At 45.9% G+C, this 14,568-nt stretch overlaps 1 protein-coding gene across 1 annotated transcript in view; it reads left to right on the top strand.

The window, feature by feature from the left end:
- The window catches only part of MBD5 (methyl-CpG binding domain protein 5), a 146,209-nt gene extending 139,356 nt beyond the window's left edge, over positions 1-6,853 (top strand). The window contains exons 15-16 of the mRNA XM_084265550.1: positions 3,312-3,387; positions 5,548-6,853. Coding sequence (XP_084121676.1) covers positions 3,312-3,387; positions 5,548-5,619 — 148 coding nt within the window. The 3' untranslated portion in view covers positions 5,620-6,853. The remainder of the gene's footprint in view (positions 1-3,311; positions 3,388-5,547) is intronic.
- The last annotated feature ends 7,715 nt before the right edge of the window (positions 6,854-14,568 follow it).

Here is a 14,568-nt window from a genome sequence, read left to right as displayed (position 1 = left end):
ATTATTTGTCTCCCTCTCCTTTTAAGGTGTAAGCTCTCCTTCTATTTATATGTCACATGGTGCTTAAGAGAAATATTTTTGATGCCAATGACACGATCTTGGTGGTTGTTTTTCCCAAGATAATCCTCAAAATATCTGAGTGGAGTTGAAGGGAGTGTGGGGAGAACATAGAAGTACATGTAAAGAGGTGATTAAGATGAAATAAGCTGTGGGAGTCAGGAAAACATCCCCTGAAGAGATCTTTTGCTGCTGCTCCCCTGAATCCAGTGGCCTTTTTGTGCCCCACATCTTGTTCTGCCCCACTGCTTGCCCATAGGGAAACCACATATCTCGGTGGTGCTGGGGCACCACCTGGTTGCCCCTTCCATAGGGTTGCTTTACAGCCCCCACAGGTTTTTCCTCCATATCCCTACTTGTGCTGAGTTCATGTTCCAGGTCTTTAGGTATTTCTGCCTGGACCCTTCCTCTCTTACCTGCCATCTGCTCTAAATTGGTCCAGAAAGGGTGGTTTGCCCCCTGCTGTTGGATGGTAGATGTCAGACATCGCCTGTTACCGCTGTGGGAGCTGCCCAGTTGTGAGTCTGGACTATGACCACTACAGGAGGGAACTTCAACACAACACACACTCAGACTTCATCCCACTGGTCCAGTCTGGTCCGAGCTGAGTGGGCCCTGGCAGGGAGGAGGATCACCACAAGACTTCCAACAGAGAGGTGATCATCTCCTCTGGAGGGATGGAATTCAAGCTCTTCTCCAAAGCTCTCGGCCATCAGAGCTTTTCGAAGAGATGTTGTGCTGCTCTTGAACCAGAGGAAGAGGCTGTTGCTAGAATCTTTTTAATGTAATTTGACCAGAATTGGGATGTTTACATTAGTGGGGACCCGATGTGTGTGTTTATCTGATGTGGGATCCTCGGGGGTTTGGCTGTGGAGTTTCAGTGCAGGAAGTGTCAGTGACGGGCGCTTGGGAAACTTGGGATTTGCTCACGGACAGATCATCGTCTGCATAGCAAAAGGAAGGGGCAGCAGTGTCTTTGAGGCTCTAATTCCAGTGAGCATTTCTATTTTAACCGCTTTTGAGTGGTTGGTTTGACTCATGAGGATAATTTTGGAGCTCCAGGTGGATTGCTGATGGAGCGCAGCGCCGACTGAGGAACCTCACATCGCGTACGGGTGATTCGACGTCTGAAATCTGCTTCTAAGTAACACCAGAGTCAGCAGCAGTATCAGTTATTAATATATCCTCATTAAAAACAGGGTCATGTCACCCTCCTAGGAGGTTCTGGTGCCACTAACCAACTCCGTTCATCACTTACCGTGTCTAAAGGCGCCTTCGCTTGTCCAGGTCACACAGCTTCAGCTTGGTTCTGCCACCAGCCCAGCTCAGGTGGCTCAGAAACCCAGGTGGACGTGTCAGGCTTTGTATGAGAACCTTCATTTCAGTTTGTCTTATTGTTACACTGGTTTAAGCCACAAGAAGGTACCTCGAGTTGCATGAAACTCCTTTACTGCAGTTTTAACCAATTTGTTCAAAGCTTTGGTTAAACTTGTGCAGGTTCCTCAGCATACAAAGTCCCATCACACTGACAGGATGATCCTTCTTCTTTATTAAAAGGGAAGAGTTTTATATAAAGTGTCTCCTGTGAGGGACAGTCCAAGTGACCCAGGCATCTGTGCCAGCTTGGGATGAGCACTTCTCTTACCTGTCTCTGCCATTGTCTTCCCTCATGATGCAGACAGCTCTCCTCCTCCTCCTCCTCTGCTTCCCCTCATCTCTGCATCCCCAAAGAGAGATAACAGCACTTCCTTACTTCCTGAGGATATTGTGATGGAGGCTCATAATAACGTCTCTCCTCAGGACTGATCATCAGGATGGTGTCTCTCATCTCTTACTCAGCCATTTCTCTTCATGATCATTACTCTTCTAAATGGACCTATTGAGCTGGAGTCATGACTGAACCAGCTTGTCTGTCTGTCTGTCATCTGTGCCTGCTTTTGAGCACAGATCCTCACCAAGGACAGTGACACATGCCCAGGTGTGTTTGGTACCTTACAGCCCTGGAGTGTGAGCAGGGCACACAGTATAGCCTGGCCTGGCCAGATGGGAACCTTCATTAGAAACATGTACAGACATCAAAACTGTCCCTGGAACATCAGATATGTGGGGCACTGCCTGCTGACTTGGGGGGACTTTTGGGTTGGCAGAAGAAAGTCTTCCCTTTACCATCGCCCTCAGCATGCTGTCATTCTGGGGTGAAGCTGGGAATGTTCTAGAGGACTACAAGGACTTCTTTTCCTCTGGCTGTTTGAAGTTAGAAAAGAGATGTGATGTTTAATGTCCTTCACAGACGTATTGCTGAAACGTACCCACACTTAGGGAAGAAACACAGCGTGGAAACAGCAGAAGCAATCTGGGGCCAGAGGGTTAGTGAGAGTTTGACAAAGTCCAGGTAGCCAGAGTCTCCTCTTCTGCTCCTGATCAAAACCCAGGAGAGTATGTCCCTTTGCTCCTGGGCTCCCTGGTGTAAAAAAGACAGGGATCTCCTGGAGAGAGTCCAGAGGAGGGACACAGAGATGCTGAAGGCCCTGGAGAATCTCCCCTGTGAGGAAAGGCTGAGTGAGCTGGGGCTGTTCAGCCTGCAGAGAAGCAGCCTGAGAGGGGATCTGATCAATGGGGATCAATAGCTGAAGGGTGGGACACAGGGGGCCATGGGCAGCATCTGCTCAGTGTCTGTGGGGACAGGACAAGGGGCGATGGGCTCAAGTTGGAGCACAGGGAGTTCCCCCCCAATGTGGGGAAGAACTTCTTCCCAGTGAGGGTGAGGGAGCCCTGGGCCAGGCTGCCCAGGGGGTGTGGAGTCTCCTTCTCTGGAGAGATTCCAGCCCCATCTGGACACCGCCCTGTGTGCCCTGTCCTAGGGACCCTGCTTGGGCAGGGGGTTGGACCCCATGGGCTCTGGAGAGCCCTTCCAACCCCAACAATTCTGTGATTATGTGATTTTTAAAACCTCATCATACAGATGGCTCCGTTCCTCTTGCCTTTTACTCCTGGGTGGAATCCCTCCCACGGGTCTTGTTACAAACCAAAGCACCGGCTGTGATTTCCCAGCCGTAATGACCACAGGAGCCTTCAGCTTGCGCGACACCGGCTGTAGGTCTGGCCCGGCTGTTGGTGCTCTACCAGCCTGTGGCGCCTGGCAGGTCTCAGGATGCATCCAAGGAGTCGCTGTGTTTATTATTAATTGTGTAAAATTCCTTGTCTGCTGTGAAGAATTACTGGTGGCGTTAATTAATTTTTCTCTTTTCTCCTAGAAGCGGAAAGCTCAATAACCATTTAGAAGCTGCTATACACGAGGCCATGAGTGAACTAGACAAAATGTCTGGGAATGTAAGTCTCTTTTCCCCTTGGAATAATCTCCTCCTTTCCCTGTGGTGCTGGGCGCGTGTCAGCGGGACACTGGGCTTGCTGGTCCGGGCTGCTTCCCAGTTTTGTTTCTGTTTCCCTAAATCATGTGGAATTGTCACTCTTCCTCCTGCAGTAAAATGCTCTTTACTGTTGTCTGATTATTGTGGAAAATGGGGGGAATTAGCAACACAACTAAAATTCTACAGTTAGGGTATTTTTTTCCTCTACACGTGCAGCCTGGTAGCACTGGGATCAGTTCCAGCCCCTCTCTGATGGGTGGCACAGAACTGGGCTCGTTTGGTTTTCAGTCTGAGTAGCAAGATATTGAAACCACATTTAAAAGTGTGGCTCTTTTCAATGTAAAACTCCCTGAATACAGTTTTCCTCATGTGAAATGCAAGATACTGTTACGGTAAGTTACAAAGGGTATTCCTACTATCAGCTCTAACAGTGTTCTTTCTACAGTAACTACACTGTTACCCTGTGAGCCTGAGAGCCTTCTAATATAAAATGTGGTTTATACAAAGTGCTCTGTGTTAAAATCGTGGCTGTGATTCATGAAGCACGCTTAGTAATGTTAAAAAGTCAATCACAGTCAATAACCTCCCATAACTCATTGGCAATTATTGGGATTATTAATTATAAAGCATTTCAATGCCCAAAGAAAGCCCTTTCTCTTGATATCTCATCCCCAGTGCTGAAGATGCTCCTGCACGTGGGTATTTAGTAGTAGTAAAACTTCAGGGGAGTTTCTGGAGCAAATAAAAGGGAACATCTAGAGAACTACAGAGTGAGAGCTGATTCCTGAACCACAAGAAATCCCCCACAAGTTACTGAGCAGCTTTCAGTGGCTGCCATCAGTAATAACAAAACCAAACCTCTTGTTTAAACTCTGAATTTCACCAAGTCAGATTGAGTTTTGATTTAAAACGATGGGTGTTTTCCTCTTGCCTTTGGAAGGAGGAGGAGAGCGGGAGCTGATTTGTAGTTCTGCTACAAGTAAATACAGGGTGTGTGCTGGGCACATGCATCTTCTGTGTCGCTTACACCACCACTTAGATGTTTGGACCGGACCACCCTGCTGATAGCTTTTTTAATTAGTATTTATAAGTCCATTAAGAGTAAAAATCATCCAGTGTGTGGATTTGAACTGGGGTACAGACTGGCTCAGGGGAAGGTGCTGTAATTCCTGATCCAGTTGTTTCGTACCGCAGACACGCTGACGTCCCAGCCTGCGTGTCGTTCCACAGCCTTGATTTATGTTTTAATTATCCAGCCACAAAATCTGTGCTCAGGGCTTATTTCCATAAAGATCACGATCCCTGGGAACGCTCCCAGGGAATCAGCAGCACTTTGGGGGTTTTTAGTGACTTGCATTTTTTTTTCAGCTTCTGCTGCTCCAGCATCAGTTCTGCCTTAATGAAAAGCGTGGGCAAACGAGGTCGTTAGCTAACGGGCTGCCTGTAGGAGCCACTGAATACATAGGAAATGTTGGTGTCACGAAGGGCTTGGGGAGGCACCCCAGGAGATGGTTTAGTGGGGATGTCAGTGTTGCTGCACAGCAGCTCGCTCCCACCGACAGATGGGGGTGGCATTCCACGCTCCTTCCTCCACCGCTCCTCTTCCAGTGCGTGTCTTGCCGTTAGGGAACGCTGCTCCACGCTCCAGCTGACCTCCTGCTTAGCTCCAAACGGGGTATTTCCTCTTCATAATTGGATGAGGACAGAGTTTGCTCAGGCACAGCTCAGCCAACCCCCTGCTGCCGCCGCAGACCGGCCTTTGACTCCTTCCTCCCCGTCAGCGCTGGTTTCTCACCGCCCGCTCCCTACGGTCTTGCTCTGGGTGTGATAACATGTAGAGGCTTCTCTCCCAGGATCTGACATTGGGGTTCAGCTCCAGTTCCTGTGGGTTATCAGTTACTGGAGCTGGTACCTTTCTCCAGCCTGGGAGAGATCAGAGATGTACAGCAGCACCAGCCTTTTTTTCCCCCTTGAAGTTGCTTTTGCTTTGTGCTTCCCCCTAGTCCAGAAGTGGTAAGAACTGTGTGGTAGCAGCACCTCAAGCAGTCCCGTAGCTCGTGTATTACTGGCTGGTTATTCTGACCAATATTCTTTGCTAACTTCTTAATATACTTATTTTTAGGTCCACCAAATCCCACAGGGAGACAGACAAGTGAAGCCTCCAAAACCCAAGAGGAGGAAGATCTCTAGATAACATTGAATGTCTTTGTTACTGGTCCAGTACTTATCAAAACCGAACGTGCACATAAGTCTGTGTGTAGGTATTGATATAGACGTGGTTATATCAATATTTATATGAAGACAGATAGATGCCATCACAGGGTGCTACGTGGATTAGTGGTACAATATTGAGGAGGAGAAGGAGGAGGAGGAGGAGGGATCGCGGTCGCTGGGTAAGCCAATCAGAAATCTCCAGAGGTTGCAGTAACGATGTCAGATGATTACTGAAATTTTTTTTTTTTCTATAATACTAAAATTGTGATTATAAGAAATAGTCCAAATGTTTCTGAGAAATTTTCATTGTGTATATAGATAATACAGAATTTCATGGTGATATCTGAACTGTAAATATTGTACAATATTGTCATGTACAAGCGTACCTAATGCACACTTTATCTTTTATTGTACAAAAAATAGTGTACAAAATTCTTTGGTTTCTATTGAGTACACATACAAGAGACTACCAGTGTAAAGTGATAAATAAAAATACAGCCTAAATGCTTTTATATGATAATGTAAAAGATGCTGTTTTTGTATTTAACAGCAGAGAGAAGGCATGATTATGTAATTCCTTAATTATGACATACACTTCACGCCACTGAGTGTTCATCGATACTGTCTGTTTGGAATGAACCTTGCCTGGAAGTACTGTACTCCATTCAGGTCTCTGTAGGAGAGTGCGACCTTGCAGATTCCTAACGGGATGTGGGATCACAGCTCTTCAGTCAGAACTCAAACGGCTGCAACTCTCTCGGTTGCGGTTTTAGTTCCTTAACTTTTGCAGTAGGATGCTGTAGGTTTTACTAAAAAGGAAAAAAGAAAAAAGAGAAAAAAAAAAAGAAGTAGATGGACTATTTTAGTCAGCCATTTCTGTAGTTAAAGTTTCATAGCCACCTGATAAACTAAACAGTTTATAGCCCCCCCCCCCCCCATAACGGCGACCTCCCCCCAAAACCCCCTAGATTCCTTAGCAGAAATTATCTAACGTCATTAACCGTCGTGTTTCCTTTCTAAGGGGGCAGAGGCCCTGCTTTAGCGACCCCATCAGTATTGCTGAGGGTTTGGTTTGGCAGTAGGATGAAAGGGCATGCTCCACAGCCTTCCTAAGAGGAATTCCAGTATCCGTCTCGCAGTATTTAAGCAAAAAGACTTCAAGGGTGGCTTACAAAACTATTAGCGACAGTAATTTTTATCAGTATTATGTAACATATCAGATTTATTTTATTTAAAAAGAATTATTTATACCATTAACAGATTCTTATATATATTAATGTGGCTGAAATGTGCAGGTTAAATCTATTAACCAAATTATTTATGTTATATTAAGTGAGAAATGTGAAACATATGTAGAAAAAAAAAAGAATACGCTACAGATTTAAAAGTCTAAAGCTATGAGCCATTATAAAGTTAACGAAGGGAAGTGTGTAGCACAACAGGATTTCCATTCTATTTCATTTTTCTTTTTAACACGGATGGTGGTGATGGTGATGGAAGCGATGACATCCTCTGTCCTCAAGGCTTCCTGAAATAACTCTCAGCTCACCATTCCTGGTCCCGGAGTGGAGTCCGTAACCCACTGGGACCGCCACTTACCTCAGATTTCCATTTCTCCCCCTCTCCCCCCTCCTTGAATTCCCAAATCTCACTCTCTAGCTAAGGTCTGGCAGTGATCAGCATCCTGGGAAGCTGGCGGTATCGCCGCTCTCCAGATACCCCGGCACTCGGCGCCAGGATCACAACTCCTTGCTCCTCTTCCCACCCGCCTTGCCCAAGTCCCAAACTCCTCCCTCTGAAGGACGTGACCGAGACCAACTGTCCCCTGAGGACGACGGGACCCGGCGGCTTTTCCAGCCTCGGCTCTCGCGTGCCAGCGCAACTCAGCACTACCTCTGGGCTCGTCCCCCAGCTTTCCAGGGCTGGCAAAACAGCTCTCACTCCTTCCCCCAGCCCGAGGGGTCGCAATAGCTACACTGGCTACAGGGGCCTGGAGGCAGGAGCCCTTCCTTCCGCGGGGTAGGTTCATTTGTCTTCTCTGTGACGCCACCGTCCTCCATGCAAGCTCGTGTGAAGTGATGGGTTTTACTCATTTAAAAAGAAAAACAAACCAACTTCCTCCTTTTTCCTTCTCTTTTTTTCTTTCCCCCCCCCCCACCTTGCTTTTTGGGGCTGTAGGTTAGCTCCTGGTTTTTCCTGTGTCCCTTTCAAAAGTCCATGTTGTCTGTTCTTCTTTCCCAACGCCGCTTCCCCGCTGTCTCGTCCGCACCCGCCTGGGTTTTCATTCCTCACGACGTGCGAGCTCCTGTCTCAGTTTAGCTCCTTCCACCCTTTTGCTTTCTGTCCTAGAACCCAGTTTGTAGCGACCTGACCCTTCTTTCAGGCATCTGACCCCAGTAGGTCTGTACTCCCTTCCCCAGTGAATACTTTCCAGCGGTAGGCTGTGTAAAGTATCTTTGTGCACTTGATTTCGTTGGTTGGTAACGGCGTTGATGTGGGTGCTAGGAGTAGTTTGTTTCAGTCCATACCAATTTTTCTTTCGTTTTCTTTTCTTTTTTTTCCTCTTTTAGAGTTTTTTCTGGTTTTGTGTAAGCAGTTAATGTAAATATTGTGAGCATTACAGGTCATGCGGTGTTGGAACACCTACTTTACGATTAAAAAACTGGTCACTCCTACTTGAATTTTGCCCATAGAGCCATTTCTTTCTCTTTGCATTAAAGCATAATATACTTTTTTGATGGAGGCCCAACCCTTCTTTCTACCTTATTATTATTTTTTGTTTAATAAATCTCTATTTTTTCTAAATAGAAGACTTAAAAAAAAAATGAAAATTTAAAAAAAAAATACTTTTTGCCTACTTTCTAATTTAAGAGAGAATTCCTATATTTAAAAGGTGGAAAAAACCCCAAAAAAAAAAAACCCAAAAAAAAAAGCAAAACATAAAACAAATCGTTGTGGAAAGTGGAACAGCACCAGAATCTGTCATTAACATGACACAAGCACCCGCAACCGAAGTGGCTGAGTAAAGCGAGCCCGCGGCGTCCATGGGTATCTGGGTAGATGAGGGAGCTACGCGATGCTCTGAGGATGCTCTGAGGATGCTCTGAGGATGTAAAGCGTTCTGGATTCTTGTCTCTTTTTTTTTTTTTCCTTTAATTTATTTATTTATTTATTATGCTTTCTTCTTCTTTTTTTGCAAAGTGGGTGACGATGTGGTTGAGTCATTCAGATGACGTTCAAATTAAAGGCAGTATTCCTCTTTCTATTATGGTGCATTTTGTGAACACCATAAAAATAATAATTAAGAATATTTTCATTGATTTCAATGGATTTTCTTCATATTTTCACTTGTGACAGGAAACGTTTGGCTGGGATCAGCTGCCAAAAATAATCTCCACATAGTTTAAAGAAAATAATAATCAAAAAAAAAAAAAACCCTCCACCTCTTATGTCCCAGGTCTGTCATCCTCACAGTCTAAGGTTGTAGGGGTTAAAAAGAACTTCCAAGGTTATTTCCTAAAGCAGCTTCGCAGAAGGTTTCTAAGTGATGTGATATCCTTTTGGAGTCCCTGAGTTTGATGGTATAGAGATATTAGAGGGCTCGTGGTGGACTGAATTACCTTAGGACTGCTACCTTTCTTAGCTACAGTTTGTATTTTGCTATGTAGGGTTGTAATGTGAGAATTCCAGAAGAGCCGTAGCAGAAAAGTGCTTTTCTATTAAAAAAAAAAAACAAGAAAAAAAAAGAAGAAAAAAAATACCCATTCTAGTCTTACTAAGAATTAGAGATTTTTTTAATATCAGTTTTGTAATTTTTGATAAAGTTGTCAATATTATGATTAAATCACCAGAAAACAAAGTTACTGTGATGTTCTCTTCGGGGCAGGGACTACGTCTTCCTATGTATTTGTGAGAGGCCACCATGGGATGCCCGGTCTTAAACGGGGCCACGGGCACCGCTATCAAATTAAATAGCAACCGACACCCTTGAGGTTGATTTTAATGTCTAAAAGCCAAGAGAATTCACAGGTCAGACTGCAGATCCAGTTCCCTGTCCTTAGTTTGCCTGCTGTGACCTCCTGTTATGTCATCGGGTGCGACATCCAACGGGTAAGTTGAGGAAAGCTGATGGGTGATGAAGTTCTTGCTCACAGAACCCAGGACTTTCTCATCCCAAGTCAAAACCCACCCGCTTGGTTCACATCACCCTCAGTCCCCTCCCCTCTCTGCTGCTTCATTTACCAGCACCAACTGAGCAAGCTGAGGTTCACCATGCAGAATCCTCCCCCCAATAATGCCATTAACCCCGTGGTTTAAGCACTTTGTTGGCACACAAAATCCCAAGCACAGAAAGGGGCCGTTTAGTTCAGATCTCACTGAGAACGCGGGTCGAACAGGTGGCAGATTTGTCTACCCCATGTAGGCAAAGTGCACAAATTTGTCTCCAAGCCCAGGGGCTTCCCAGGGACCCCCCAGCCCACAGAGCATTTCTGCCCACCACAGGCATCTCTGCACCTTGCTCTCCTGCACTATCAAGGACTAGAAGCTGACTGTAAGAGAGCAAACCTGAGCTCCTGCATGACCTAAGGTGGCTTCTGGGCTCCTCCCCTATCACTGCCCCAAGAAGTCCCGGCAGCCCTTTGCTACCCTGCATTGTGGGTGGCTGTTTCAGCTAGTGGCCCAAAAGGAGCGTGCACAGTAATGCATTTGCTTTGCATCTGAGAGCAAAGCAGTGGGCAGCTGGGCTGTCAGATGTCGTTTCTCCCTCCCAGGTTTTACAAGTCAGTTATTGGCTGTGAAGATTTAAAGGAGATTTTTGTTGTTGCTTAAAAAAATAACCCCATCAAAAATCAGAGATTTGATGTGAAATATCCCCTGTGAAAGGAGGTTCTGGAGAGATTTCACGTTGTTACCTGCTGTGAGATAAGTGATTGTACTGAAGTGCTATCCCTGAAAGAAGATAAGGGGTTAGGGGTTACAACAGAAGAAAGAAAATGTTTATATGTGAGTTCTTTCTGGAAGTTTCCATTCCAGACAAGCTCTGGGAAATGGGAAGGGTTTTGATGAACTTACCCTGGATGAAGCAGGGTATAGAAGGCTGAGAGCACCCCCACCTGTTCTGTGTGCACACCCCAAGAAAGCTGTAGTGTAGTTGTCCCAATCCAAGAAAACACCGTGCAGGGGCTGGATCGGCCGGAGCTGCGACACTCCGGGCAGGAGCTGAGAGCAGAGAGTGAGGAAGCTGCGTCTGAGCCGCAGCTCGAGCCCGGCTTTGAGCGGCGCTAAACCACTGACCCTGTGGGATGGGAGACCAAAGGCTGCTGCAGCCACGTCCACATCCAGGTCCAGGGGTGCAGAACGTTGGCAGGTAAGTCCTCCTGCGGGCGTTAATGATCCCACTTTGCTAATGATGTTAATACTTATTAACTCATTTAAAACCAACGATCGAGAGAGGCTGCGCAGCGTTCTTGCCCTGAGGAAATGTCAAGGTACCAACAGGCAGGCTGCAGCGCACTGAGGGATGAGATTAGAGTCTTAAAAATGTGTAGGAATAAATGGTTTTGGTTCAAACCCCATATCTGTAACTTCTCCAGAGCTGATCTCTGATTGGCACCTTGGGGGTGTTGCAGACTCTGTGCTGTGGGAGCCCCCCCAGCTCACTAGGGAGCTGCTCGGATGCCCCAGTTGAGGAAAAGATGGGCTTTAATCCCAGTTCAGAAGTTTCCATCTCATCCAATCACAACCATCTTGTGCCTTTTCAGAGGGAAGCAGTTCTTGGCACCCAGGAGAAATCCTGCTTGTTTGCAGGCCCTGGAAAGGGAGCTGTTGCTCCTCTCACTGATTTTTCTCTAGGAAGAGAAAAAGTCAAAAAACTAACAAAAAATACTGGGGTTTGCTGTGGTCTGTTCTGAGTGGTGGGAGCTGCTTTGTGCTTCTGAGGAAGAAAAGTGAAGATTTACCCCTGATTTTATTCTCCATTCAAAATGAAAGAGAATCAGTAGTTCTCTGCCCGGGTCCTGTGCATCTTAGGAACTTCAGACAAACAAAATGGCACAGAGGAGAACATGTAATTCTTCATCCCACTACCTCTGCAGAAAGACATCCAAAAAAGCCACCCTGAAAGAGCAAAGTCGTTTTCCTGGCCACAAAGGTGCCATCACAGCATTAAAAACAGATCTCGCGGTGCGGGTGCGGTACCCGGGTGGGGAGCTGTGCGCCCGTCGGCTCAAGGCGGCTCCTCAGCTTTCAGACCCTCAGAAATGTAGTTCACAAAAAAATGAAGTTAATATAAATTGGGCATTTCAGACAATATCCCAATGGCCTCCCTGTTAATTTGCTTTTTGAGGTATGAAGAAAGCTGCTGTACCTTAGAGTCAGGTGTTGGCATCCTTCTCACACGCTCTGGGTTGATGGGAATCTCTCAGATCAGTGAGAGGGCAGCGAGGAGCAGCGCTGGTGTCCTCCCTCCTGCAGTTACTAAACCAGATTTCCATGTTTCCACCCCAGAATCCCAACCCAACCATGTTGGGTTGTTCTGCTTAATTGACACCTAATCATCTATGTGACATTTTAAGTGGCAGTTGAACTAAAAGCAGCAGAAACCTATGAAAAAGAGAGTTTTAAATTTAAAAAGCAAAGCCAAACACATTGAAAGACTTACCAGGTGCCCACGGTTTGAGGTTGTGGATATCAGTTGAAGGGAAGGCTTCTGGGTGTGATGCAGAACAGTGGCTCCAGGTGAGGGAAAGAAGCTTGTCCACTGGTGAGGGAAAAGACTAAATTAATGTTTAAATATTTTTTTCATTAAAATTTTAAATCATGTATTTAAAAAAAAGGTTCAAAAAACCATCTGGAACTGTCTGAGGCTGCCAGCAAGTTTTAGAAGGAGGTTGGTTATCCCCAGGACATCTCTGCAGAGCAGCAGGACAGGGCAAAGCTTTTAGGCCCATCAGTGAGTGCAATAGTTGGGAAATGAATTTGTGTTGTGCTGTTTGGTCCATTAGTCTGAGTCAATTAACTACAAAACTCCTCCCTGAGAGAAGGCAGGAAGGCGCCTGACGGGGCAGGAGAGCCCACAGGTCTGCAGAAGCACCAACTGCATCCCTCAGGATCACAGAGTAAGTGGTGGGAAAAACCCTGTGTTGCCCAAACCTCTGTAAGGAACTGGGTTATGACAGAAGGGTTAAAATAAACACCTGCTGGAACTGAAATTTAAAAATACAATTTAAAAAGTATTAAAATATCTACAGACTTCAGGAGATGTATGGAAGCAGAAGCGTGGTATCTGCAACCCTAAAACCTGCAATGGGGCAATAATGTTTATAGAAACTCCCCAGTAATTCCTGCTGGGGCACCCACTTTGACCAGTTCCCATAGAGATCCTGAGTCCCAGTGTCTCTTCAAATGCCACCCTCGGGTCCAAGAGCGGTGGAGAGGGAGGGCAGTAAGGGAGAAGGTCTCTGCACCTTGGTGGAAGAGCCCTGACAGGCACCACAGGTCTGTACACAGACCTGGGTGGGGTGAGTTTGTCCTACACGGGGCCACGCGTGGGCACGAAAGCACACGGCCAAACTACAGGTGATTCTGGTTAAAATACTCAGAATAGTAGTGGGAGAATAAGGCTGAAGCCCAGTGATGGTGTGATTTCAATCTCAGCATTTCTATTATAGGCCAAGAGTTCTTGCTGGGGAAGTTTAGGCTTGGGTTTAGCTAAACCCCTGTTCACATTCTGCAGAGTAACAGCCAAATACCTGCATTTGTTAGAACTGATCTATGTCCCTAGCAGCAGAGCTGACAGTACTCAGGAATCTAAGAAAGGCAGCAAAGCACAGCAAGCAACAAATTATGAATTATTCAATGCAAATGTCAAGTTTTAGTAGTGAATCTGGATGTAAATCTTTTTTTGAAAGGCTAAACGTTGCCATTAAGCAAGTCCATATGACACTACATCTGCTGGATTTCTTTTATATTTATATCATTTGATTTTATGCCTGGGGAAAAGCATTGGGAATTTCCACATTAGGATTTTAATAACATCATTTCCCCAACTTCTGTTGCCTGTTGATTTACTGCCTGATGAAAGGATGATTTTTTCCAGGCAGAGGTTAAACCCATAGCCACTTCCTTAGCTCCCCAAGTTGTGAGTCTGCAGTTGGAAATTTGCTTTTGAGGAGAAGTTTGCCCACATAGAAGCCAGGAAGTCGGATAAATTTAACTAGCTGCTGTTTTCAGAGCATCACCTCCTGACGTGACGCTGTTCAGTGAGCTCACACTGGGTATCTATCGTCTTGAGTCACTCCATAAAGAATTCTTCCATGTGTGTGGGGAGGGTGCAGTCTGGATGGAAATCTGTTTAAGCCCCTGGATGGAAATGTGTTTAATCCCCCTCAAGTTGGAAAATCCCTGATGTCTCCAAGTTTTGATTCTTCATTTCATTGTTCTTGGCCACGTAAGACACCTGCAATTCAGTCCAATTTGTCTGTTCTCTTCTGTGCTGCTTTATTTCAGTATTGTGTTTGTGTCCCCCCCTCAGAGCTGCATTCAGACAAAGCCAGTTTAATTCCTCACAGAACTGGAGACTGGTGACGTACCCCACAGGAGTGAGGAGGTGTCTGTTGCTCAGCCAATGCAGGGGAAGCCTGTGCCGGGGGACTCCTGTCTCCTCGATATCATCAATCTCTCCCAGTATCTCTATAGCTCTCATTATCCTGGTTGCCTCCAGGGTAAGAAGCCAAGAACAATCACCCATTGTCAGTTTATGAAGCAACTTTTTTCATCTTCCTTCCCCAAAGACTAAATACTTAATTAAGGAAATTAAAATTAATTATGGAATCTGAAGGACAAGATGTTATCACGTCTGTGCCCCAAACTGAGCTCTCTCCGCGCGTCCTGCACGCTCACCCTCACAGTCACAGGACCATAGACTGGT

Source organism: Gallinula chloropus, assembly GCF_964237585.1.
Source record: "Gallinula chloropus genome assembly, chromosome: 5".
NCBI lineage: Eukaryota > Metazoa > Chordata > Aves > Gruiformes > Rallidae > Gallinula > Gallinula chloropus.
This window is presented reverse-complemented; position numbering and strand designations above follow the sequence as displayed.